Source organism: Dipodomys spectabilis, unplaced genomic scaffold (assembly GCF_019054845.1).
Source record: "Dipodomys spectabilis isolate Male_0828 unplaced genomic scaffold, ASM1905484v1 ptg000240l, whole genome shotgun sequence".
Classification (NCBI taxonomy): Eukaryota; Metazoa; Chordata; class Mammalia; order Rodentia; family Heteromyidae; genus Dipodomys; species Dipodomys spectabilis.
Window position 1 is genome coordinate 3,553,902 of NW_024870917.1, and position 26,620 is coordinate 3,580,521.

Consider the following 26,620-nt stretch of genomic DNA (forward strand, 5'->3'; position numbering starts at 1 on the left):
CCGCTGAGCTACATCCTTATGCACTCAGGCCCAGTTTTCGTATTCATTCAGCTGCTTGTGGACATTTCAGTATTTCTAGGTTTTGAACATTGCAATTATACAGTGAGCATTGAGTGCGAGTCTTTGTGTGGCAGAAAGATATGTCTGTTTCTTTGGGTGAATGTCAGGTAGTAAAGTGGCTGGCTCCATATGTCTGTTTCCACCCGGGCACCGGTGGCTCATGCCTGTCATCCTAGCTACTCAGGAGGCTGAGATCTGAGGATTGCGGTTCTAAGCCAGCCTGGGCAGGAAAGTCCATGAGACTCCTATCTCCAATAAACCACCAGAAAACCGGAAGTGGTGCTGTGGCTCAAGTGGTGGAGCGCTGGCCTTGAGCTGAAGAGCTGAGGGACAGCGCCCAGGCCCAGAGTTCAAGCCCCACGACCAACCAAAAAAAAAAAAGAAACTGTGTTTCCCAAAGTGCTTGCAGCAGCAGACAGCTGTGTCAGCACTGGGTGTGGTTGGCTGTTGCCAGGATAACCCTCTAATCTGAGCGGTGGTTCCCCAAGAATGATAGGTGTGGAGCCTGGGGTGTATGCAGTGCCTGCTCCCATCTTCCAGTAACGGAAATGACATGAAGTGTTGTGTGGCCATCGCAGATACAAGCCTGCTGGCACGAGAGCATGAATTGTTTCTAGGGAGGAGCTGCTCAATTGCAGACAAGATAGGGTCATCTCCTCATCACTGGAGGCTAGCATGGGGCCTGCCCCGACCTCCAGTGGGCTCCTCGGTGGACATGGCAGAAGGGCAGTGGTGGTATGTGTGGGTGCCACCTTCCTTTTGGCCTGGTCATTGTCCTTGAGCTCAGGAAAGAGGTGGGGCTGCGCCTCCGTGACTGGCACCTCGGCTTCCGTAAAAAGTAAAAAGCCTGTTGCCTTTTTTTTCTTTTGATCAGTTGTGGAGCTTGAACTCGCCTGTGCGCTGTCCCTGATACCTTTTGCTTAAGGCTAGCGCTCTACCGCTTTGAGCCATAGTCCTACTTCCAGTTTTTGAGTGGTTACTTGGAGATAAGAGTCTCACTGGGACTTTTCTGCCTGGTCTGGCTCCCAGCTTCGCCCCTCAGATCTCAGGCCTGAGCCACCGGCGCCTGGCGAGCCTGTTGTCTTGACTGGTGTTTCCCTCAGATGTGACAGCACTTTCTTGTCTCTCCTGTCACCATTACAAATGTTATTTGGAGAAAGTATTCCAAGTTATCCTTGGGTTCTTAAGTTCTGACACAATAAAAACTGGGTGCTGGTGGCTCACACCACGGAGTGGCACTGTGGCCCTAGAGGTAGAATGTTAGCCCTGAGCAAAAGGAGGTTGGGGACAGCCCCCAGGCCCGGAGTTCAAGCCTCGGGACCAGCAAAAAAAAAAACAGAAAACCCCAAAACTAATTATATGTTGGTTGTGTTTTTTATGGAACTGGGATAGAACTCAGGGCTCGTGCTTGCTAGGCGGTGCTCTACCACATGAGCCTTGCCTCCAGCCCCTTTTTCCAGGTAGGGTCTCCGTTTATGCCCAGCGTGGGCTGTGGTTCTAGTTCTGATGGTTGGGATGCCAGGCACGCACCACTGTACTGTGTCATTTTGCTGCCCCTGTAGCGGGGTGACAGCACTGGAAACACAGTTTCCAGTTGAGGGAAACACAGGCTTGTGAGCTTTTGTCTCTGGGCTGGCCTCAAACCACGCAGTGCCCAGGCTCTACCTCCCAGATAGCTAGGAGTAGGCTTGAGCGCTGTGGCTGGCCTGGATTTTCTAATGTTGCCTTTACCTTTATTGTAATTTCTTTTTACCCAACAGGCTTAGGGAATGAGAGGTAGCTGCTCCCCAAATGTCAAGGGGTGGGGTATTTTGTGATGATTCAGTAAATGTTCCTTATGCCAAACGTCAAACCTCACAGCCTACTTGGAAAGACCTGTTACGAAATTCTAGTACTTGCCTGCACAAACCTAACACTCCCGCTTATAGTTTGCATATTTTCTATCTCATCTCTAAACTAAGCAAATCCACCTTAGAAACAGAACTTGCCCGGTAAGGAGACTGTTTAAATGCAGTAGGGGTCGGCTCTCCCCGGAGGTGGGGGGGGGGGGGGGGGGATGGGGTTTTATTCCCTCCTCCTGGTTCCCTTCCTGCTGCAGAGGTCGTGCGACCCTGCGTGTGCAGGTGACCCACATAGACCTGGCGTAGACCCCACCCCGGGCGGCATTCTCAGCCGTTTCCATAACGCACAGAGGAGCCTCGTCTGGGTGGCCTGTCAGCTTGTCACAGCCCCCACAGTGGCCACTACATCTGTTCCAGGCTCACTTTGAATTTGGGATTCACGTCTGCATGGCCTCCACCAATCTGTCTTAACTTGCTGCTTCAGCCACTTTGGACTGCTGGGGGGGGGGGGGGGGCGGGGACGGTTCTGTCCTGTGATTGCAATGTTTTTAGCCATAATGAAGGTGTATTTAGTAAACGTGAATTCCCCCCACCCCCCCACCCCCGTGGGGAATATACATTCCTTAAAAGCAGTCCCAGCCTGGGCTGGGAATGTGGTTGAGTGCTGGCCTAGCATGCATGAAGCCCTGGGTTCCGTTCCTCAGTACCACAGACACAGAAAAAGGAGGAAGTGGCACGGAGGCTCATGTGTTAACGAGCGCTAGCCTGGAGCAAAAGAATCTCAGGGACAGCCCAGGTCCTAAGTTCAAGCCCTAGGACAGGCAAAAAAACAAAAACAGCCCTGCCCAGTGCTGGCGGCTCACATCTGTGCTGCTCGCTATGCAAAGGCTGAGAACTGAGGATTACAGTTCGAAGCCAGTCTCAATAGGAAAGTTCATGAGACTTCTCTCCAATTAATCACATCAATACACACACACACACACACACACACACACACACACACACACACACACACACACACACACACACACACACACACACACACACACACACACACACACACACACACACACACACACACACACCAAGGCCATGCTTTAAATGGAATGATCGGTGGTTCTGCCTTGGTGAGAATACTCCATTCGCCTTTGTTTAGGCCAGACTCGGAGCATGTGGTGAGGGAAAGGTTCCCGCATGCCTGCATTCCAAGTCTGCCTGATGTTCAGGCTTCCTATTCTAGTGCCACAGAGGGACCAAGAAAGACAGGCATGGTCGTGCACCCTGTAGTCAGGGGCCTGGCCCTCCTGCCTCAGCCTCCCAGCACTGGAGAGCCTGCCATTCAGTCACAGCAGGTAACAGGGCACTTACCACCAGAGCTGCTGAACTGCTGAGCTGCCGCTGTGCGCACGCACGGGGTGAGAGGCTCTGCAGGTGCCGGCCACTGCCCTGCCGCTCTCCTGCTCTGCCCTCCTGCTCGTGGAGTTGCCTGGCAGGCCACGCTGCCTCTGCCTCCCCCGGGGCACCGGGCGATGCTGCCGTGGCTTCTCTGAGCTTCTTCAGAGCTGGGTAAACAAAGCACTGCACCAGGACAGCCGGCCCTGGGGACAGCCCACAGCCACCCTCGGGGGTCTGAGACTGCGGGCTGCGCTGAGCGCAGCTTTCCTGCGTGGTAAAGTCTACTCTAGTCACGTGTATGTGTTCCTAAGGAGAGAGGGAAGAGCTGGCGATTCCCGCTGACTAGAGAGCCTGAGCCACACTACCCCAGAGCTCACGTGTACATGGCGGGGGGCCACATGGTGGCCATGGTGGGGCGTATGGGTACCCACCCCTCCTCAGGCTTTGTGAGCAAAGCCAGGGCTGGAAGCCCCGTAGCATTGTGCTGGCGCTGGCCCTTGACCCGCCAGCAGTTATGGAGGGCCTGTGCGCAGAACCCGGGCCACCACCAGGCGGAGGAGCCCGAAGGCAGACAGGTCTACGTTCACAGCCATGTCACGCCCTCTGCAGGGGGCAGACAGGTATGTGACAGAACAGCTGTGCCACACAGGTGGCGCTTGGGTCAGACACCAACAGCAGCTGTTCCTTACAGGTGCCACTTGTAAGGAAACCCCAAGAGCCCTGTCCCATTGGCTGTGAACAACGTAGGTGTAGCACACGCACGCCCGTGTCCACCACAGTTCCCTCTTGACATTTCCCAACTCTTTTTTAAAAAGCATTTATAAGAAAGATTACGACCTAGAGCCAGGCATTGTGGCACACCTCTATAATCCCAGCACTCGAAGTGGAGCAGGAGGATGAGAATTTGAGGCAGGCCTGGGCTGCCTCCTGGGAGGAAGGTGCAGCCAAGGCAGCCTGTGCTGTGTGCTGAAACCGCCTCAAATAAGAACACAAAGGACGACCGTGGAGCTGGCTGGCTGGCTGTCTTGGCTGACTTGGCTTGGCTTGCCTTTGAATGAATGTGCAGAGCTAAGGCGTGCACAGCTTTTCAGTAAGTGTTGTGATTTCTGTCCCGTTTAGTGGTATCCACGGCACACGTGACCAAAATAAAGCAAACGTTGGCATTCCTATAGAGCCCACTGTGCAGGTAGCATTAGCCGAGAAAGCCCTAACTGCAGGGGGGTGGGAGGCGAGGGAGGTGAGGGGCCAGCCGTGCCTCGCAACGGCCCTGCCCTCCCTCCTACGTGGCCCTCGGCCATGGAGAGGGCCGGGAGCAGCCGTGATCTGACCCACGGTCTTCCCCCTCGCCCTGCAGTGCGGGACCGCGTTCCAGGAGGACGATGTCATCGTGCTCAACGGCACCAAGGAGGATGTGGAGGAGCTCCAGACGAGGATGGAGGAGCGGCGGCTGCGGGCCAGGCTGGAGAAGGTGAGACACGTGGGCCATGGGCTGTGGGCCAGGGCGGACGGTGAGCCAGCTCTCCCCAGAGCCGCCCCAGCCCTCACCCAGGCTGCTGGCAGCTTCTGAGCGCGTGGGTCCACCCCCTCCCGCTCGTGCCGGGCACCGTGGTACCCGTCCACACTCGGCCCCACCACGAGTGACAGCGTAGACAACGCCCCACACCGGGCACGCAGTGGCGGGGTTGTGCGGGGAGGGGGCAGTCTTGGCGCTGGGACGCGGAAGCGCTGCCTGACGACAGGGCTGGGGCGCGGCTCAGCAGGAGGCACCGCCTGGCAGGAGGAGCCCTGCGCTCAACCCTCAGAGCTGCCGAGGCCAGCAGCGCACTTCGTACAACGATTCACTGAGTAGGCACGGGTACTAGCTAGCTAGCGCAGATGTTTATGAGCAGCACCCAGCCCTGAGTTCCAGTGCGCATGCGCGCGCACACACATGCACACACACACACACACACGAGGGGCAACTGAGCACTGCAGAAGCTACTGGGGTCTTCGTGGGCCTCTGTCCCATTTGCTTGAGCACGCCTGCCTGTCCCAGGCTCCCTGCCGATTGGTCAGAGCTCAGCGGAAGTGACTGGCCCTCCACACATGCCGCCCTGTCCCTCCTGGCAGCGGGGACGGCTGGCGTCGGCCTGTTTAGAGGTGCCGCCCTCAGTGGGAGGCCGAGCCTAAGAAGGACCCTTCAGTGTTCAGCAGGTGGAGATGGTCGTCCGAAATAATGTGGCTCTCTGGCCTTGCTACCACCACTAAAGTGATGTTTTAGTAAACTAAACGAACGCAGTCCTGTCTCTGCAGTTGAGTCAGTGCAGACGTGGCTGTGTGATTTTTTTTTTTTTTGTCGGTCATGGGGCTTGAACTCTGGGCCTGGGCGCTGTCCCTCAGCTCTTCAGCTCAAGGCGAGCGCTCTACCACTTGAGCTACAGCGCCACTTCCGGTTTTCTGGTGGTTTGTTGGAGATAGGAGTCTCACGGTCTCTCCTGCCCGGGCTGGCTTTGAACCGCAATCCTCAGATCTCAGCCTCCTGAGTAGCTAGGATTACAGGCGTGAGCCACCAGTGCCCGGCTGTGGCTGTGTGATTTTACAATGGCTCCTTTCTTTCCATTCTTGCTGACCAGCAATTAACATATCACAATTCTAGTGCCTAAGAACCTAACCAGAGCCAGGCGCTGTAATCCTAGCTACTCTGGTGGCTGAGCTCTGAGGATCATGGTTCAAAGGAAAATCTGGATGTAAGACTCTGATCTCCAATTAACCACCAGAAAACCAGAAGTGGAGCTTGGCTCAAAGTGGTAGAGTGCTATCCTTGAGCAAAAAGAGCTCAGGGACAACAGCTAGGCCCTGAGTTTAAGACCCAGGAATGACTGACAAAAAAAAAAAAAAACAACCTAGAAGTAATTGAGAGTTTTGGACGTAATCCATGGACGTAGCCCATGTTGTGCTGCTGGACTGCGCACCCGCGTTGCTCTGCCCGCCGTGGCAGCGGTCCCCAATGGCCACTGAGTGGCACTGGCGTCTTGTCCCAGCAGGAGGCCCTCGCGCAGACCGGCATGCACATGCACATGGAGGCTTGGGTCAGAGTTGACCCGTGCCAGCGCCGGGTTTGCTGTGCCAAGACCACCGGCCACAAGGAGGCGCCACAGCCATGTCTAATGCTTCCCCCGCTTCTCTCCTCTTGCAGAAAACCAAGAAGCCCAAGGGCGTGGAGTGTGTTTCGAAGGCGGGAGCCACCGAAGGTGAGTGCTAGAGCTAGAACAGCAGCACCTCGGCCTGCAGCCCGCGGCCCGCGGCCCACACAACGGCCCGCTTTGCTGGGTTTGTGTTTCTTTTCCAGAATGCCCAGGGCCATCCAAAGTGAAGCCTGGCAGGGCCGAGGAAAGCGGCTCCGACCTCAAAGAGAAGCCAGCCTCGGCCCCCAAAAGTGCAGGTGAGTCCCACGGAGGAGCTGGGGGTGGAAGGCCTGCGGCCACACGAGGGAGGACCGGAAGCAGCTTGTCCTGGGTGCTGTCCAGGTGGTGACTGTGTGTGGCCAGAGGCCACCCGGCCCACTCAGACACGCTCGGTGCCCTGTGCACGGCTCGGGACCATGGCCGCCTCCTGGTCTCGGCACAGCCGGCTCCACCGGTGCCACGCAGTCCTCTCCAGCCCCTGCCCCGCTGCTGGCCCAGCGCCAGCCCGGACCCTGACATTTACCACCCCCACTTCAAGCAAACAGCATTCGCTTCACAGGCGCAGCCGGCCCACAGCTCACGCAGTTTAAGCTGTGAGCTGTGCGGCGCCTGCCTGCAGAGCGCCCAGCGCGGCGGCGTCCTGGAGGGAGCCGCCCCGGGCCCGGCCATCACAGCCACTGGCACGTTCACAGCGGGAGTCATGGCCACTGCTCGGGAGATGCCAGCCAGGCGCGGGCCAGCACTCCCGCCGGCCAGGACCCGGCCTGACCTTCAGCCGTGAAAGTTGGGCCTTTCTTTTCTAGCCACTAATGGAGGTGCTCCTGGAAAAGCTGGGAAGGCAGCACCGGGAGCCGTGAAAAGATCCATTGCCGACAGCGAGGAGTCGGAAGCCTACAAGTCACTCTTCACCACACACAGCTCCGCCAAGCGCTCCAAGGAGGAGTCTGCGCACTGGGTCACCCACACGTCCTACTGCTTCTGAGCAGCCCCGCCCTCCGGCCCACCAGCCCTGCGCGCTCGGTGATAAAGTTGTCCTGCCACCCGCCAGCCCCTGTGGTCCCTTTGAGCTCGGCCTCGCTGCTTCCGCCTCCACGTGCTGTCTCCTTTCCACACCACAACATCGCAGCCGCTGCGTGGCTGCTTCGGTAGTGAAAGGCCCAGGTTTCTTGCGTGCGTGGACAGCCCTGCCACGGAGGCCATAGCGCCCACAGTCCCCAGGAGAAACTGAGGCTGGGACCCAGGCCGTGGCCTCACCAGTGGCACCCCCCCCCCATCCACCGCCAGGTCCCACCTGACACTCGGTGTCATCTGGAGAGAGCTGAGATCAGTTGGGCACCTGGGGGTATGGTACCGAATAAAGCAGGTCTGCTGTTCTCCCGCTGGCTCTCCTGTGTCCCCCCACCCCCCCATATCACCCCCAGGAGTTGGCACTGCCTCTCCGCGCCTCTCCCTCCACACAGGGGGCAGGGGAGACCCTACATACATAGAGAGTATGAAGCCAGGCACCGGTGGCTCACGCCTGTAATCCCAGCTACTCAGGAGGCTGAGATCTGAGGATCTCGGTTCAAAGCCAGCCCAGGTAAGGGAAGTCCTTGGAGACTCTTATCTTCAGTGAACTGCCAGAGAACCAAAAGTGACGCTGTGGCTCAAGTGGTAGAGCGCTTGCCTTGAGCTGAAGAGCTGAGGGACGGCGCCCAGGCCCAGAGTTCAAGCCCCACAACTGACCAAAAAGAGTGAGTATAAGGGGGTGTGGTACAGGGGTGCCCTCCCCAGTGCTGCTAGCCTCAGTGCTGTGTTAGGCTGGGAGGGAGGCTGGGAGTCTTTGCTTCGTAGCCCTCGTGACTGCTGGCACTGGAGGTGTGCGATTCCTTCCTTAACTTGCGCCTCACTTCTATTCTGGTGGACTGTTGGCCACGTCCAGTGTTTCCCACTGACCCGCTCAGTGTCCAGGGTCTTGCGTCCATCCCAAAGCCCTGACCTCAGACATACGACAGACATCTCGTAGGCTTTGCCCTAGTCCAGGCCGTGCAGTGCGGGAGGCCAGGGACTTTCTTCAGAGGGCCCAGCCTTCGGGTTAGCGGAAGCTTGCTTCTCAGGCCATTTCCCCACACAGGGAGCACTGTACCGGAGCGTGGCGCACACCTCCACGAGGCAGCGGCGGTGAAGGGTCAGGAGCCGCCCTGCGCTCAGGCCGCCTGTACCGTCCTTGGCCGGCTTCCTCCTGGGTCCCACAGCCCAGGCAGGTGAGAAACCATGTCCGGTTGTGGTTAGCGGAGCTGCGCGTGCGCACAGTCCTGCCTGGTGGAGGTGGGGCAGGACTGGGGGTGGGGGAGGGGAGGGAAGGACCTGATGCTCCGCCAGACCCCAGGAGGAAGCTGGGCCTCGGCGGTGCAGACAGGTGACCCTGGGGAGCGGGTGGGACCTGCGCCACCTCTGCCAATGGCTGCGCGGCTGTCCACCTGTGCCCCATGTCGGGGTCCCCACGCAGGCCGGGGGTCAGCCCCTCTCCCTGCCTGGCGCACTTGCACCACACCTCAGGCTCCAGCCTCCAGCTGAGTTAGAACCCGCCCGCCCCGCTGCTCTCCTGCGCTCTGTCTTTGAGGGGGAGTGGTCCTGGGCTTAAACTCAAGGCCTCTCACTCACCAGGCTTCAGCTCAACCATCTGAGCCACACCTCTAGTCTCCCCCCCCCCCCCCCTTTTTCCCCCTTGTTTCTCCTCTCTGAGCTGGGCACTATCTCTGAGCTTTTCTGCTCAAGGCCAGCAGTGTGGAGTCACGGCAACACTTCTGTCATTTTCTGAGTAGTTTACCGGGGTAAGAGTCTCAGGGACTTTCCCAGCTGGCCTTGAACTATGACCCTCAGATCTCAGCCTCCTGAGTAGCTGAGATGCCAGGCATGAGCCGTGGGTGCCCACCTTCCTGGTTATTTATTTTGCCAGTCCTGGGGCTTGAACTCGGGGCCTAGGCACGGTCCCTGAGCCTCTTCGTGGTCAAGGCTAGCACTCTACCACTTGAGCCTCAGCGCCACTTCCTGTTTGTTCTGTGTATGTGGTGCTGAGGAATGGAACCCAGGGCCTCATGCATGCTAGGCAAGTACTTTACCACTAAGCCACCTTCCCAGCGCTCCTGGTTACTTCTGAGATAGGGTCTTGTGAACATTTCTGCCCTGCCTGGCCTCAAGCCGCCTGCTCCTAGCCTGAGTATCTAGGACCACAGCACGAGCCACCAGCACCTAGCTCTTATGACCATTTTAATGAATTGTGATGTTTGGGAGCAGGCTGGCCTTGAACTCACGGTCCTCCTGCCTCAGCCTCCTGCGTGCTGGGATGGCAAGTGAGTGTGCTCAGTGCTCCCCGGGTCACCCCGCAGATGGGGCTGGGCAGGCGGGGAGGGGCTGTGGGTGCAGCGATGGCTGCACATGGCCTAGGAGAGCAGCCGCTGCCCCCCAAACTTTGTGCTTTCCAAGACACAGATCTACACCGGAACACTGGCAAGTGGAGGTTGGGCATCGGCGACCTCTTCCACAGCGGTGGGGCGTGTGGTGCCAGCTCACAAACCGCCCAGCAGAGTGCCAGGCTCAGAATAGGGGCGGCTGACTTGCCCTCCCTTCTATGGCTTCTAGAACTGTCTCCCCAAGTCCTGTTCCCAGGCTACCACGGCGATCCCTGCTCTGCAGCCTGAAGGGGTCACAATGGCAGGGGCTGCAGGCCGGGCCCTCTGTGACATCACGAGCATCCAGCAGAAGCTGCCCAGCCCCGGCGCCAAGCCAACAGACCCACCATGAGCGGCGCCCGGCCCCAGCTCTGCCCACCATGCGGACGCTGAGATGGCCCCTGTTCTTCCCCCTCTGCCTCTCCTGCGGCTGCGCCTTCATGTTCTCGTCGCTGAGGGAGATGGCCAGAGAGCCCCAGGGGAAGGCGCCCTGCGGAGGGCACTTCCGGATCAGGCAGAACCTTCCAGAGCACGCCCAAGGCTGGCTTGGGAGCAAATGGCTCTGGCTTTTTTTCGTTGTTGTGCTGTATGTGATACTGAAGTTTCGAGGAGAGAGTGAGAAGAGTAAGGTGAGGAGGGCGCCATTTTTACCCCCAGTCCTGGGCCTTGAACCCTGGCCCTGGCCCTGGCCGGCTCAGGGCTCTCTACCGCGCGAGCCACACACACCTCCAACTTCTGGCTTTCTTAGGCGCTCACTGGAGATGAGAACCTCAGACTTTGATGCCCGGGCTGGCTTCAAACTGTGAACCTCAGATCTCGGCCTCCTGAGTAGCAAGGAGGGCAGGCATGAGCCCAGTTTTCAGTCCCAGAAATCTCTGGCCGGTCCAGGCAGGACTGGGGATAAATTTCAAAGGGGGGAGGGGGTAGCTGCCCCATCCTTGTAAACCCTGGGCCGTGCGCTTCGTGAAGACTGTAGGGTGTCCCAAGCCCACCGAGGCTGGGACATTTGTATTGAGTTGGTTAATGGCTCACAATTTGGCCTATCAAGTTACTCCTTTTTTCCAAATTGAGGATAAAGAATGTACAGGGCTGGGAACATGGCTTCATGGTACAGTGCTCACCTAGCATGCACGAAGCCCAGGGTTTGATTCCTCAGTTCCACATACACAGAAAAAGCCAGAAGTAGCACTGTGGCTCAAATGGTAGAGTGCCAGCCTTGATCCAAAAAGAAGCTCAGGGACAGTGTCCAGACCCTGAGTTCAAGTCCCAGGACTGGCAAAAAAAATGTACAAGCCAGGCGCCAGTGGCTCACGCCTGTAATCCTAACTACTCAGGAGGCTGAGATCTGAGGATGGAGGTTCAAACCACAGAAAACTGGAAGTGGTGCTGTGGCTCAAGGGGTAGAGCACTGACCTTGTGCTGAAGAGCGCAAGGGCAGCGCCCAAGCCCAGAGTTCAAGCACCATGACTGACAAAAAAATGTACAGTGTATTTTGAGCCAGAATTATTCATAAAGCCAGGTTCGCCATCCTTGATTTTGTTGTTGTGGTTGTGCGTATGTACATGCTGGTAAGAGGGCTTGAACTCAGGGCTTAAGCACTGTCCCTTGGCTGTTTGGCTCTAGGCTGGTGCTCTACCACTTAAGCCCCAGCTTTCTTTTGTGCTGATTTCTTAGAGATAAGTTTGTCAGAACGTTTTCTACCTGGGCTGGCTTTGAGCCTGGATCCTCAGATCTCAGTCTCCTCCTGAGTAGCTGGGATTACAGGCATGAACCACGGTGCCCGGCTGTGCCCTGGTTATTTAAGGTCTCAGACTTGTGCATCTTGGACTCCGTCAGGATGTTCCCATCTTCCCAGGGAAGGTCGTGCAAGGCCTGTACATAGGGTTAATGGTACCTGCTGCTGGTCCCCAGAGTGGCTTGCCAGCCTTTTGAAGTTGAGAGGGGAAAAAGTGTCCTGGGCAGACCCAAGGCTTCAGGACGCACTGCCCCTGCTGGCGAGAGACGCGAGCTTCCGTTAAGGGGCTGCTGTTCAACTCTGGTTACAGCTACTGTGCAGATGAAAGCATGGCTGCGTCCCTATAAATCTATAAGAAGTCACTGGAGCCGAGCGCCCGTGGCTCACGCCTGTCATCCTAGCTACTCACGAGGCTGAGATCTGAGGGTCCAGGTTCAAAGTCGGCCTAGGCAGGAAAATCCATGAGACGCATCTCCAACCACCAGAAAACCAAGTGGTAGAGCACTTGCCTTGAGCTAAAGAGCTCAGGGACAGCACCCAGGCCCAGAGTTCAAGCCCCACAACTAACAATAAAACAAAACAAACCAAAAACAAGCATGGCTGGGTTCCAATAAATCTATAAAAACCGTCAGAGCAGCCAGGCCATGGTGGCTCACGCCTGTCAAACTAGCTATTCAGGAGGCTGAGATCTAGGATCCTAGTCAAAGCCAGCCTGGGCAGGAAAATCCATGAGACTTACCTCCAATTAACCAGACAAAAAGCTGGAAGTAGGGCTGTGGCTCAAGGAGTAGAGCACCAGCCTTGAGCACAAAAGCACAGGGACAGCATCCAGGCCCTGAGTTCAAGCCCCAGGACAGCACGAAACACAGATGGTGGGCCAGATTGGACCAGTTTTCCAAAAGGTGGCCCAGAGCTGCATGGGAAATGTCCTGTCGGGCTGCCCTTCTTCACCCGCAGCGTGTCTTTGCAGGAGCAGAATATTTCCAGCCTTCGAGGCTGTCAATTCCGCTCGCCACTAAAGAAAAGTCCAAAGGCTTCCCCCACCAAAGACCACGCGTTTAACACGCTGACCCAGCTCGAGATGGACCTGGTGAAGTTTCTGTCCAGGGTGCGGAATCTGAAAGTCACCATGGCAACTGGAAGCCCCCCCAAGCTGCAAAACCCAGAGCTGCCCCCGGACCCCCACAACAACATCACCATCTACGAGATCTGGGGGGAAGAGGAGTCCGAGTGAGTGGATTTGGGCATCAGAGTAGGAGAGAAGAGTGCTGACAAGCAGTATCCAATCTAATAAAACTATTCTGGACAAAGACTCCGCACGCACACCATCGTCCTTCCTTCCTTTGACCCAGAAGAGGGCTCGAGGTGCACACCCCTGCCCCAAGCCAGAGCAGGGGTACCTTTTCCTCAGGTGGGGAGACCGAGCCGCACGATGGTACACAGTAACATCCGTCTGTCTGTCTGTCTGTCCATGCTGGGGCTTGAACTCAAGGCCTCGTGCCCTTGCTTGGCATTTCCTGCTCAAAGCTGGTGCTCATCCACTCAAGCCATACCTCCATTTCCAGCTTTGGGCTGGTTAACTGGGGACAGGGATCTCGCCTATTGGTCTGTTCTGGCTGGCTTTGAATCTTTTTCTTTCTCTTCTTTTGTCGGTCATGGGGCTTGAACTCTGGGCCTGAGCGCTGTCCCTCAGCTCTTCACGTCAAGGCGAGCGCTCTACCACTTGAGCTACAGCACCACTTTCTGGCTTTGAATCTTGAGCCTCAGCTCTCAGCCTCTGAGAAGCTAAGGTTATACAGGCATGAGCCACCAGTACCCCATACAAGGACACTCTTGACCGAGGTGTGCTGGCCCAGGAGACTGGAGAACAATGCTAACATCTAGATGTGTGTGGTGTCTGCTCCTAGAGTCCGTGTGCACAAAATAGGTCAGTGGTTCCTTTTCTTTTTCCTTCAGTCATGGGGTTTGAACTCTGGGCCTGGGCGCTGTCCCTCAGCTCTTCAGCTCAAGGCGAGCACTGTACCCCTCTACCACTTCTGTTTTCTGGTGATTAATTGGAGATAGGAGTCTCACAGACTTGCCTTCCCTGGCTGGCTTTGAACCGTGATCCTCAAATCTTAGCCTCCTGAGTAGCTAGGATGACAGGCAGGAGCCACCGGCGCCCGGCTGTCCAGAGTTCTTTAATTCCCTGTTATCTCTGAGGCCAAGTCCTGGGCACACGCCCTGTGCGGGCATCAGGCTGCCCCTGCCCACCCCGGCCGGCTGCGGCCTGGAGGATTTTGTGGATTCCAGAGGCTGCACAGACTCGCGCAGAATGCTGCTCCATGCCGCTTGTTTCCTCCCAGACAAATGCCCTGAAGGCCACTTTGCTCTCCCCAAGCTCACGTGGGAAGTTCATAGCTGATCCCACATTAGCAAAGTCCATGAGACTCATCTCCAAGGAAGCACCAAACAGACAGACGTGGAGCTGTGGCTCAAGTGGTAGAGCACCAACGTTGAGTAAGAAGTTCAGAGACAGCGCCCTGACCTGAATCAAGCCCCACGACCAGCGTCAAGAGGAAAAGAAAGGCCCACCCCTTCCTCCTCTCCCCTCCCTTCTTCCTCTCCTTTCCTTCCTCCCTCTCCACACAGTGCCAGGAGCAGCCAGTGTCTACTTTCCAGTTCTTTCTTGTGCATCCAGCTGTGTACCGCCCTCCATCCATCCATCTTAGCCATGAAGTCATTTCCAGGGACTGGGAAGGTGGCTCAGTGGTAGAACGCTTGCCTCGCATGCATGAGGCCTTGGGTTCGATTCCTCAGCACCACATAAGCAGAAAAAGCCGGAAGTGGAGCTATGACTCTAGTGGTAGAGCGCTAGCCTTGAGTTGAAGAGCTGAGGGACAGTGCCCAGGCCAGAGTTCAGGCCCCACAACCAACAAAAAAGAAAAAGTCATTTCCAACAGCATGAAATGACACCGCAGTGGTGCGTGCAGTGTCGTGTGTGAGTGCGTGCATGCGCGTGGCTGGAGGTCTTGGGGGCTTGCTGGAGAGGGAAGTGGTTTGGCTGGATGTTGCCACATTTCTCTAGAATGCTACGCTGGTTTGCACCCTTACCCTGGATCCAGGAATGGGACAGGGCTGGCAGAGGCCTGGCCCGCTCCCTAAGGTCCTGTGGGCCGCAGTTTCCAGAAGTAGCCACTAGGAGGCAGACAAAGCCCATCACAACGAACAGAGTTCCCCAAGACTGCCCAGGAGCCCTTTCTTCCAATAACGCTGTAAAATGAGTAAATCGAAGTCCTGAACCCTTCACTGCCAACCACAACAACTAGCATTGTTAATACTAAGGATTGTCACAGATCCTCCTCATCGTGGGGTTATGTGCTCAAGGGTTGCTTTGCTCTGGGAAGGAAAGAAGGAAAAGCAGCCGTGTTGGACCTGCAGAAACCTGCAGGCCTCTGTGGAGGAGAGGGCAGCAGAGACTCGGCAGTGTGTATGCACGGCTCCGGGAGAGTCCCGCTGCGTGGGTGAGGCCCTGGGTTCGAATCCCAGCACCACACGTAAAAAAGTGAAATGTGTAGGTTGTCAGGTTAGGCGTGTGTACTTTCTAAAGAGCCAGTAGAGCGTGTGGTGCGTGGATGAATGCACACGTCTGTGCACATGTGTGCATGTATGTGCCTGTGTGTGGTTTGTATTGCATGTGTGTGCATGAGTGCATGTGTGTGCTGTGTGCACACCGTGCACGTGAACAGGTATAAGAGGAGTGAGCGTGGCACTTACCCCATTCACCATCTGAAGCTGTGACCAAGGAAGGGGCTGCTGTTCACCAGCCATCGCCCCCTCCAACCTCCCCCCAGTCCCAGCCCCCACCCTGCTCTGCGGGACTTTGGGCTCCTCAGAGAGGTTCCAGGACCCTACCCCGTGCCCTGGGCTGGAGTGGGCAGTTCAGGAGGGGACCGGAAGGGCTACAGAGGGGCTGTGGGAAAGCAGATGCATGCCCTGCACCTGCAGGAGCCTGACCCGCCCACCTGCAGCCTGGAAATACTGGCGATAGTTGGATCAGCCCCGGGGGGAGGGGAGCCGCTGGGCAGGCCGGTCAGCAGTCACGCCCACACCGCAGCGCCTCACCCCCTCCTCCCGGATAATGGCCGCCTCCCTCCCCAGTGGGCATTATGCAGCCCCTGCTTCAAACAGATGGGGACTGACGGTGCTCAGCACTGCCCCCTGCTGGGTGCTCTGAGCCCTTCTCCAATGGGTGCGTGCGGGCAGGGGTGCCACCAGGGGGGGCTCACCCCTGTCACCCAAGCCACTTGGGTGGCGGAGATCCTAAGGTTCACAGTTTGAAGCCAGCATGGGTGACAAAGTCTGGGATTCCATCTCTAATGAACTGGCAAAATGCAGGAACTGGAAGTGTGGTTGAAGGGGTAGGGCACCCATGATGAACAGAAAAAGCAGAGCCCACAGTGCAAGGCCCTGAGTTCAAGCTCCAGGACTGGCAAAATTTAATTTGTCAATAAAGACCGCAAAGATGGGCTGGGAAGGCGGCTCAGTGGTAGAGTGCTTGCCTTGCATGCATGAGGCCCTGGGTTCGATTCCCCAATACCACATAAGCAGAAAAGGCCAGAAGTAGTGCTGTGGCTCAAGTGTAGAGTGCTAGCCTTGGGAAGGGAAGGGAAGGGAAGGGGGAAGGGACCCAAGCACTGGTGGCTCACAGCTGTAATCCTCACTACTCAAGAGGCTGAGATCTGCTGGTCACAGTTTGAAGCCAGCCTGGGCAGGAAAGTCTGTAAGACTCTTATCTCCAATGAACCACCAAAAAGCTTCAAGTGGAGCAATGGCTCGAGTGGTAGCGCGCTCGCCTTGACTGAAAAGGCCAAGCAAGGGCATGAGGCTCTGAGTTCAAGCCCCGGAGCTGACACGAGGGGGGGGGGGGGGAGAAGCCTTTCTTTGGCTATCATAACTGAGAAAATAGATCCGCTGGAAACAATCAGTCAAGCCAAGCGCGCGACCAGCCACTGAGAGGTTTGTGTCCCACTTGTGTCTAAATCAGGAGTGAGTGCCGGCAGCAGCCAAGGTCCTGGGGTTGCTGGGCTGCTTCCCCATGCTTGGGTCCTGCAGGGCCTCAGGAAGTTCCCGCAGACACACTCGGCCCCGATGAGCTGCCGGAGGAGGCTGGGGGGGAGGGGTGGGGGGATCTTCCATGTGAGCCATCTTCATTTCCATACCGGTTTTCAAGTTTCTCTGCCCGCCCATGAGCTCAGCACTGTTGGTGTGGCCACCCCGCAGGAAGAGCTAGGTGCACTGGGGATCAGAACTTGCTGGAAGCATTGAGGGAAAGAAGACAGACGAAGAATAAAAGCCAGGTGCTGGGGGCTCGTGTCTGTCTATAACCCTTGCTACTCAGGAGGCTGGGATTGGAGGATTGTGGTCTGAGGCCAAGTCCAGGCAAACAAATCTGAGAGAGACCAATTAACCAGCAAAAAGCCGGACGTAGAACTGTGGTTCAAGTGGTAGAACAGACGCCTCCCCTCCCTCTCCCTCCTTCCCCCTCTTCCCTCCCCCTCTGCCTCCCTTCCCCCTCCCTCCCTGCTGGGGCCTTCACATGACAATGACACAGACAATGTGTCACAGGCCACGTAAGCGGACTCCAACGGTGGACCTGTCCTATGGTCCAGCACACGTGGAAATCCTCGGGTCTCAGCCTCCTGAGCAGCCGGGATGATCCCCACTTCTTATCTATGCCTGTAAAGAATACAAATTGAATCCCTGGGCCTTCTCTCCTCTGGTCTCTGGTGACTCTAGCGCCGAGCCTCCGAGGCTCCTCCCTGGCAGTGGCTCCTCCAGTGACCAGAGGCTGCAGGTGCTCCAGCCCTCACAGCTGCCTCCTCTTCACATGGCCTCCCCCTGCCCTGCACCTCCCCTCTGCTCTTCCCTCACAGGCTGTAGATCTAGGCACAACCTCAGCTTGAGACCCTGGCTGGCGGTCCAGGGTCCGCTGGACATGCACATTAGATCTGGGCGGCTCCCTCATTCCCTGGGGACTCTGGGCACCTCTCCCGGCCCAGGCCACCACACACTTCCTGCACACCCAGTTGGCCTCTGGGCGCTCCCCGTGGAGGAGCTCAGGCCGGCAGGGCTCCCCCCCCCCCCCCCCCCGCCGGCCAGTCCTCCCAGTGAACACAGCCCGCCACACTTCTGCTCTGTCTCCTGGTGCACGTGTGGATCTGCCCCTCCTGACTCTCATCCAACTGCGCTGCTTTTTTACTCGGAGGGGCCGTCCTGGGGTTCTAAGCTCAGGTCTCACACTCTGAGGCAGGTGCTCTGCCACGGGAGCCACACCCCCAGACCTTTTTTGCTTTCATTGTTTTGCAGACAGAATCTCACTTTTTTTTGGGGGGGGGGGTCCTACCTGCACCCATCCTCCTCGCTGAGATGACAGGCAGGTATCACCATACCCGGCTCACGCGTTGAGATGGGGTCTCCATCTCTTTTGGCAGAGAAGCTTCCAACCTCTTGATCTTTCCCACCTCTGCCTCCGAGCACCTGGGATTCAGGCGTGAGCTGCTCTACTCAGCATCATGTTCATTTTTAAGTTTCCCAAATCTATTACTTTTGGGGCCTTTTAGGCCCCAAGGAACCCTAGACCTAGACATTTTTTAAGGAAGAAAAGGTTGAAGCGTGCTTACTGGGTTGTCCACACCGCAGCAACCCGCCTGGTGACATTACAGTGGAGGAGACCGCTCAGCCGAAAAGTGTGTGTGTGGCTTTGATCCAAGTCCAGCTGTGCTGGTGCAGCACTGGGACTGGAACCGCGTCTGACGCTGTCGGTGTTCGTGTGCCCCTCTGGAGGATGGTGGAGGGCGCACACACTGGCAAGCGCGGTGGAAACTCCCAGCGGCCCCCATCTGTGCGGAGCCCAGAGCAGGCCCCCGGCCAGGGCAGAGCTGGCCAGCCCTGGGACTGTGTGTGACAGGTGCGTGGGACCCACCAGGACTTGAATTCAGAGCAGTTCATTCTCCCCGTGGCAGCCAGTGTGGTTTTGGACACTGGAGTTTTGAACTCAGGGCCTCACAGGCAGGAAGAGCTCGAATCCCAAACCACGTGAGTTCAAGGCCGGCCTGGGGTGCTGGGGGAGCCCCCACTGCACATGGCACCCCAAACACGCTGAGCAGAGAGCAAAGGCTGCATCCACTCGGGGATTGGCAAGGTTAAACCGGGGAAGAAAGGGGGGCCCAGGAACGGGGGGGCTGTGCCCCTCTGCCGGGGCAGCCCCCACCCAGCCAGGTCCTGGGGCAGGCCGAGCAGGGGCCCAGTGGGTCTTTGCCCATCCCCTTTGGGGCAAAGTGGGGAGCAGAAACCCCAAACACTGTCCTGAGACGCAGGGCTGAAGCTGGACGGGGCAGGAGGTGGGGCCCGATCTGAGGGGACAGGCCAGGCCCTCCAGCCCCGCAGGCCTCGCCCGCCCGGGACTCGCCGCCTTCCTCCCCCGGCTCTGTACTTGGCGGCCTCCCCGCGCCCCACCGGGTCCCCAGCCCTGGGGACCCCCCCCTCAGAGAGCACCCCCCCTCGGCCCTGTGCTGAGGGGCTGCCTTTTGCCTTCTTCCCTCAGCTTCCAAAGGGGGACAGGAGGTCACCCACACACACCTCGAAACTGCTGAACGGGAGAACGTAGGAAGAGCTGCCCAGCTGAGCTTGGGTGCGAATTCTGACAGGCAGACCCCAGCATGGGCTGAGGGTTTTCTCTGGGCCCCAGAGCCTGTACCCCGGGACTGAGGATGGTTTCCAGGGGTTTCTGGGAGCAGAGCGTGTCGGGGTCACGCCAGCCCCGGGATCTGGCTGGGCCCAGGGGGCTGGGGCTGAATGGGGGTTGCCCAGCCTCTGGGACCAGTTTACCCAGTCCCTGTCCTCCTCCTCAGCTCCTCTGCTTTTTGGGTAGGAAAGCCTGGCTGGACCCCAAAAGGCTTGGGAATCTTTGTTGTGGGGTGCTGGGGGGGGGCCGGTTGTTTGGAAAGTGCTTTTCTTTCCTTCTTTCTAATAACAGAGGAATCAAAGCTGTGGCTCCCCTGAACTTCCGCCAGGCAGCCTCCCCCTGAGCCTGAGTTCAAACCCGGCAGCCCACTTCATTTCCCACAGCAGACACCCCAAATGATGCTGGCACCCCAAATGATGCAGAGCTGAGCCGCCAACTTGTATGTCCACCAGTGCAGCCAGCTGGGAATAAAGGGACACAATATTAGTGTGTGTGTGTGTGTGAGAGAGAGAGAGAGAGAGAGGCAGAGAGGAAGGGACGGACAAATGGATGGACAGAGGAAAGGGGGAAGGAGGGAGACAGAAGAGTGGGGGGGGTACTGGAGGCCGGCCAGCCTCCACTCTGGCCTTGTTGCTCCCCAGGGACGAGGCGGGGCAGGGCCATGGAGGGAGCTGGGCTTGTTGGGCAATACTCCTGGGAGAGACAAGTCAGAGAGGAAGCAGCGCAGCCCCACAGAGTCGGGAGTGGGCGAGCCAGGTGTGACCTGCTGTGGCCCCAGCCACCTGGGAGGCTAAGGGGGGCCCCAGGAGCCAGGCGTTAAGGTCAGCCCCAGTGGTAGAGGGAGAGAGGAGAGCCAGGCCAAGGGGCTATGACAGAGCCCTTCACATGCGTGCGCGAAATGCAATCAAGAAGACGAGTAAGAAATAGTCAAGGGGGGCGGGGAGGCGGCTCCGTGGCGGAGCGCCAGCCTTGAGCCAGAAAGCGGAGTGAGAGGCCAGGCCCGGCTCAGGCCGCTCCCCCCATGCACATAAACACGATGCGCGTGAACTCACGCCTGGCCTCACAGGGGACAGTCAGTCAATCCGGCTGTTTCTGCAGCAACAACTGCAGGAACGCTACAGGAAACCGGGACTCGGCGCAGGAAGCGTGAAGCGAGGGGCAGCCTGGGGCGCCGGCGTGAGGGGAAGCGTGCGAGGCGCAGGTCGCGCAGCTCTGACACAGCGCGGGGCGGCACGTCGTGTGGCCACAAGAAACCAGGAAGCGGCCACTGCACGCACGCGCAGACCGCACGGGCCCTAGGACGGGCCTGGGCGCAGACATCATCTCAGCCCCAGCCTGGATCTGCTCGCCAGCGCCCTCCCAGACCCACGAGGCAGGCGCGGCCTCCAGCTCCGGCTCTGAGCATCCCAGTTGGGGGTCAGTTGGGGCCACTGGCTCGGGACGCCCCGCCGATGGGGCTTTCCATCTCCCCTCACCCACAGTCAGCTCTGGGCAGGGGACAGACGTCCCAGTGCAGTTGGGCATTTTGATCTCGGCAGTGAGCGGCACCCACCATGTTGGTACGGTGCCAGGTACGGTGGCTCACACCTGCAATCCCAGACGCTCAGGAGGCTGACACTGGGGATTGTGGTTCCAAGCCAAACCAGTGCAACGTTCTATCTCCAATTCACTGAAGGAGGAGGGTCAGGTCAGACCTGTGGCACAAGTGCCAGCCGTGAGCAAAATTTCCAGCCAAGGGCTCGAGTTCAAGCCCTGGTACCTGACAGAGGGAGAGGCAGACAGAGACCGAGATGGACAAGAATGAGAGCGGGAAGCTGCACACTGTAGTGCATCCTTATAAACCCAGCCTTGGCCATAGAGAGTTCAAAGCCAACCTGAGCTACAGAGGGAGACCCTGCCCCCAAAGACACAAACACAAGCCCAGGAAGGGCAGGGGCGTAGCTGCAGGGCGAGCTCCCGGCCTGGCGTGTGCAAGCTGGGGGAGGCCGGGCCCCATCAGGCCAGGCCCGGCCTGGTCAGCTTCATTCGCAGTACGGGGAGAAGCCCTGGGAGGTTTATCATAACCGAGGACCGCATTCCCCTCCCCCTCCAAAGAAGCCGATCATGGCAAACCTCTCAAAACCAGTTCAGGGGCTGGAGAAAGTAAGGTGTGACCGGGAATGTCAACAGCCCGCATACCTGCTGGTGACTTCAGGTGAATTCCCCCAGACCTTATGTCCAGGGGGCCCAGCAGCACCCGCCCGGGCCAGCACGCCACCTTGTGGCCAACCTCAGGAACTGCATGCCTCCATGCCACCCCTCCCCCCCAACCACCCCCTCCCTCTTCCTATCTCCTCCCTCCTCCCACCCCCAGCCCACAGTCCAGGCAGGATCTGGACCTTGGAGTTCCTCCCACTGAGCCTAAAGGCCTGAGTTCAAACCCTGCCAGGTGACCAAAGAGGATTCAGGTTCAGCAACACTCACTTCTCAGGGTCAAGACACTGGGAACAGAGCCCAGGGCTGGGTTCAAGGGGTGGAGTACTTGCTACCTTGTATGGGGCCCTGGGTTCAATTCCCCAAAGCAAAGAAAACAGAGAAACGAAAGGAGTTGTCTTGGTTTGTTTGTGCTGGCAATGGAGCTTGAACTCAGGGCCTGGGCACTGTTCCTTCGCTTTTATTTGAATGGTTCTCAGGGCTGGCCTCTTACTACTTGAGCCACAGCTCCCCTTCCCGCTCTTTGAGTGCTTCCTTAGAAATAAGAGCCTCACAGACTTTTCTGCCCAGGCTGGCTTCGAACCATGATCCTCAGATCTCGGCCTTCTGAGTAGGCAGGAATGAGCTGGAGGCCACCACCGAGTCTCACACAGTCTCCTGTGTGTGGTTTCGTGGGGTGAGAGTCCTCCGTAGAGAAGAAATCGTTTTCTTCAGTATTGCTTTAAACATGGGGGTGGGGAGAAGACATGATTACCTGGCCTCGTCCTTCTGAGCGTCCATCAGACCAGGCCTCCTGATCTAAGCCACCACCAAGCCCCGGGACCCCCCAGCATCCCAGAAGAGAAGAAATGAAAAGGCCGTGGTTGCTCTGGGGTGGGATTGCAGGGTGTGGGGCTCACTGAAGCAAGCTTCCGGAGAGCCTGCTCCACGTGGGCGCGGGACAGTGGAGGGGGCAGCTCCTGGGAGGGGGGCAGCTCCTGGGAGGGGGGCAGCTCCTGGGAGGGGGGCAGATGGGGCTCAGGAATGGGCCACAGAGGACAGAAGCCACCTCCCCCCCCTCCGTGAAGACCTCCCGGGAGCAGGGCCGTCCCCTCGGGCCACGGCTCAGCTGTGCAGAATTTCAGGCATTTAGCAAGCGTCTTGCCCAACGCTCTCCTACCCTACCCGTGAGGAAGCTGGGGACGGAGCGGGGAGGGCCCTGCCCGGGGCGGCCGCGGGAAAACTGTGTGTGAGGTCACAGCCCTCTGTCTCACGCTCACCAAGAGCTTGTTTTCATGGAAGGGCCTGGAAGGTTAACCACACTATCTCCCCATCTTCCCCGCACCCTGCCAGGAGCCTCCTTCCATTCTGCAGATGGTCTGAGCAAGGGGGCAGGGGTGGGTGGGAGCGGGCAGGGGTGGGTGGGAGCGGGCAGGGGTGGGTGGGAGCGGGCAGGGGTGTCACAAGAGGCTCTGCTCTGTCCTGGAGGGCCAGTAAAGGGAAAGTGTGTGTGTGTGTGTGTGTGTGTGTGTGTGTGAGAGAGAGAGAGAGAGAGAGAGAAAGACAGAGAGACAGAGAGAGAGAGCGCGCATGTGTGCACTTGTGTACGAGGGCTTGAACTCAAGGCCTGGGAGCTGCCTTAGCTTTTTCACTCAAGCTGGTGCTCTACCCCTTGAGCCACACCTCTACTTCTAGCTTTTTGCTGGTTCACTGGAGAAAAGTGTCATGGATTTTCCTGCTCCGGTTGGCTTCTGTGCTCCTCAGATCTCCGCCTCCTGGGGAGGAAAGGGAGGGAGAGGGCCAGTCTCAGAACGGGCCTTCCTCCTGCCAGCCGCCCCCACTCCCTCCTGCTTTGGGACAGACAGACAGACGATGGACAGGGCAGAGGCCCCAGCTCTGAGCACCAGCACTCACACCCCTCGGGACTTCCTCCGGTCCCCTGGGAGGGAGGGGGACGTTCCCGGCTGGAAATCCCCTGGTCCTCAGACATGAGCCTGACAGCGCACCCCACAGCATGCATAAAATACCCTCCTGCTGTCACTCTGAACCGCTGGAAGCCTTCGCAGAGGCCTGTGGGGCGCGGGGCCTGCGCCGGCCGCTAGGAGCCGAGCTCTCGGATGGCACTGGAAGCCATCTTCAGAGAAGTCTTCAGGACTCTACCTTCAGTTAGCCAGCAAAAGGAAACCAAAGCTGGGCCGGAGGCGTAGCTCAAGAACAGCAGTTGTGAGCAGAAAAGTTGAGTGAAAAGCCCTGAATTCAAGCCTCAGTACACACACACACACACACACACACAATTGTACTAAGATTATCACTATTTGTTGGGTTTTTTTGCAGGGGGTTGGTTGCTTTTTTGTTTTTGTTTTTGGTCAGTCATGGGTCTTGAACTCTGGGCCTGGGCACTGTCCCTCAGCTCTTCAGCTCAAGGCTAGCACTCTACCACTTGAGCCACAGTGCCACTTCCAGCTTTTTCTGCTTATGTGGTGCTGAGGAATCGAACCCAGGGCCTCATGCCTGGGAGGCAAGCACTCTGCCACTGAGCCACCTTCCCAGCCCACTACTTGTTGTTTTATTGTCAGACTTGGGCCTGGGTGCTGTCCCTAAGCTCTTTTGTTCAAGGCTACTTCTCTACCACTTAGAGACACGGGATCACTTCTGGTTTTCTGGTGGTTAATTGGAGGTAAGAGTCTTAAGGACTTTCCTGTCCAGGCTGGCTTTGAACCACGATCTTGGATCTCAGCCTCCTAAGTAGCTGGGATTCCAGGCATGAGCCACCAACACCCAGATTTCCCTGAGCTTTTATGCTCAAAGCTAGTGTTCTGCCACTTGAGCCACAGCTCTACTTCCGTGCTTTTGTATGGTCTTTGTAGGGGGGTGGGCACAGGGGGTGCTGTGAATTGGATGTAAGAGTCTCCTGGACTTTCTTGCGGGCCTGACTTAGAACTGTGATCCTCAGATCTCCGCCTCCGAGTTGCTGGGATTCCAGCCGTGAGCCGCCAGCACGCGCCAGCATTACGCTTTGTTATTGTAAATGTCTTGCGTTGTTTGATTTCTTCCCATGCTTCTGTACTAGGATATCATAGATGCTCTATGTTCTGATCTCAAAAGCCATCCAAATGCCATTCTTGTCCCTTGCTGGTACCATGGCTTGAACTCAGGGTCTTGTGCTTGATTTGCTCGCAGCTGCTAGGAAGGCTGACGGGAAGGCTCCTGGTTCTAGGCTAGCCTGGGAAAATCGGTTTTGTGCGATTCTATCTCCACAGAAGAAGCTGGAGCAAAGAAGCGGAGCAAAAACTCCCATCCCAACTGTGGCAGGAAGCCCAGGTCAGAGAGCCAGCCCGGGCACGCAGAAAGACCTTATCTTTACAATGATGAGGGCGAGAAAGAGCTTGCGTACACGGCTCAGCCCTGGACTGCCTGTCCAGCAAACACAAAGCCCTGAGTTCAAACCCTGGTGCTTCCAGCAATAATAATAACATAATAACAATAAACAAGAAGACTTGAAAGCGATTTGAAAACCAAGGAGAAACGGACCATATTCTGAGAAAGTACAACCTATTAAAATAGCAGTCAAGGTTCTCGGCGATGTCGGTCGTCTTCGCGCCGGACTGGCTGCGAGGGAAGGCCAAGGTGAACCAAGAGACGGTCCAGCGGCTCCTGGAGGAGAATGACCAGTTGGTGCGTTGTATCGTGGAGTATCAGAACAAGGGCCGCGCGAACGAGTGTGTCCAGTACCAGCATGTATTACATAGAAACCTTATTTACTTAGCTACCATCGCCGATGCCAGCCCAAATGGCACTCCAAAAACAATGGAATAATCCTCTCTGGGTTGACTAGTAGGTGGAGTGAGTGGAATAAAATCCATTTCCCATGAAAGGCAGACTGCATCTTCACCACAAGTCTGCTGTGGAAAACACAAAGGAAACTTCTGTGGTTTTTTTTTTTTAACTGTGAAGATAGCTATTAACTTGCCCTCCTTCTCAATGCCATTATTTATTTTAACAGTTAAGTAGACCTCTCACTAAACTTTGAAGGACTCAAGGCCTAGGACAACTAGCACTATTCTTTCCAATAAAAAGAATGATTTCTTAGTTAAAAAAAATAAATAAATAAAATAAAATAAAATAGCAGTCAAGGGCGGCAATGTACCTCCGTCCCTCATGAAGTAGTACTTAGTATATAGCACTAGCCACAGGAAGTTCTACTATAAACACAGTCCCTACATTGTTCCACAGAACAAAAGCAGCATGGAGAAGGCAGGCAGGACCCCAAGACGCCCCCACGGGAAGCAGGAGTCACGCCAGCACAGTTCAGAAATTCACATCTGTCCCCGCTAGAGAAATGAGATTCAAATAGGGAGAGCGACAGAACTTCAGTGAGGTGAGCATCAATATCCAGGCAGAGGTTGGTATCTCACACCTGTAAGCCTAGCTACTCTGGACACTGAGATCTGAGGATCCAAGTCTTTTTTTTTGGGGGGGGGGTCTGGTCGTGGGGCCTGAACTCTGGGCCTGGGCGCTGTCCCTCAGCTCTTCAGCTCAAGGCTAGTGCTCTACCACTTGAGCCTGAGCCACAGCGCCACTTCCGGCTTTTTTCTTTTTGCTTATGTGGTGCTGAGGAATCAAACCTAGGGCCTTAGGCATGCAAGGCAAGCGCTCTACCACTGAGCCACCTTCCCAGCCCCAGGATCCAAGTCTTATCTCCAATTAGCCTGCAAAAGTCTGGAAGTAAAAGTATGGCTCAAATGGTAGAGTGCCAGTCTTGAGAAAAAAAAAAAAAAAGCCAGGGCTGAGAAGGTGGCTCAGTGGTAGAGCGCTTGCCTTGCATGCATGAGGCCCTGGGTTCGATTCCTCAGCACCACATAAGCAAAAAGAAAAAAGCCGGAAGTGGTGATGTGACTCAAGTGGTAGAGCGCTAGCCTTGAGCTGAAGAGCTGACAGACAGCGCCCAGGCCCAGAGTTCAGGCCCCATGACTGGACCTCTCCCCCCCTCCAAAAAAAAGCCAAGCAAGAGCTCAAGGCCCTGAGTTCAAGCCCCCATAGGAGCACACAAAAACATACTATCAACACGAGATGTGGAAATAATCACAGATGCATGC

At 57.1% G+C, this 26,620-nt stretch overlaps 3 protein-coding genes across 3 annotated transcripts in view; all 3 read left to right on the top strand.

Annotated features, from left to right (window-relative positions):
* The window catches only part of Rtf2 (replication termination factor 2), a 28,780-nt gene extending 20,946 nt beyond the window's left edge, over nt 1-7,834 (top strand). Inside the window, exons 6-9 of the mRNA XM_042699236.1 lie at nt 4,651-4,764; nt 6,472-6,526; nt 6,625-6,717; nt 7,264-7,834. Of these exons, the coding sequence (XP_042555170.1) occupies nt 4,651-4,764; nt 6,472-6,526; nt 6,625-6,717; nt 7,264-7,442 (441 nt within the window). The 3' untranslated portion in view covers nt 7,443-7,834. The remainder of the gene's footprint in view (nt 1-4,650; nt 4,765-6,471; nt 6,527-6,624; nt 6,718-7,263) is intronic.
* Nucleotides 7,835-9,851: 2,017 nt separating this feature from the next.
* On the top strand, nt 9,852-12,917 carry Fam209a (family with sequence similarity 209 member A). Its single transcript, XM_042699272.1, has 2 exons — nt 9,852-10,520; nt 12,597-12,917. The coding sequence occupies exons 1-2, from the start codon at nt 10,071-10,073 to the stop codon at nt 12,858-12,860; spliced, it is 714 nt and encodes a 237-aa protein (XP_042555206.1). The 5' UTR covers nt 9,852-10,070; the 3' UTR covers nt 12,861-12,917.
* Nucleotides 12,918-25,104: 12,187 nt separating this feature from the next.
* Nucleotides 25,105-25,608, top strand: LOC122124622 (SS18-like protein 2). Its single transcript, XM_042699293.1, has one exon. It carries the CDS (start codon nt 25,107-25,109, stop codon nt 25,338-25,340), a length of 234 nt encoding a protein of 77 aa, XP_042555227.1. The 5' UTR covers nt 25,105-25,106; the 3' UTR covers nt 25,341-25,608.
* The last annotated feature ends 1,012 nt before the right edge of the window (nt 25,609-26,620 follow it).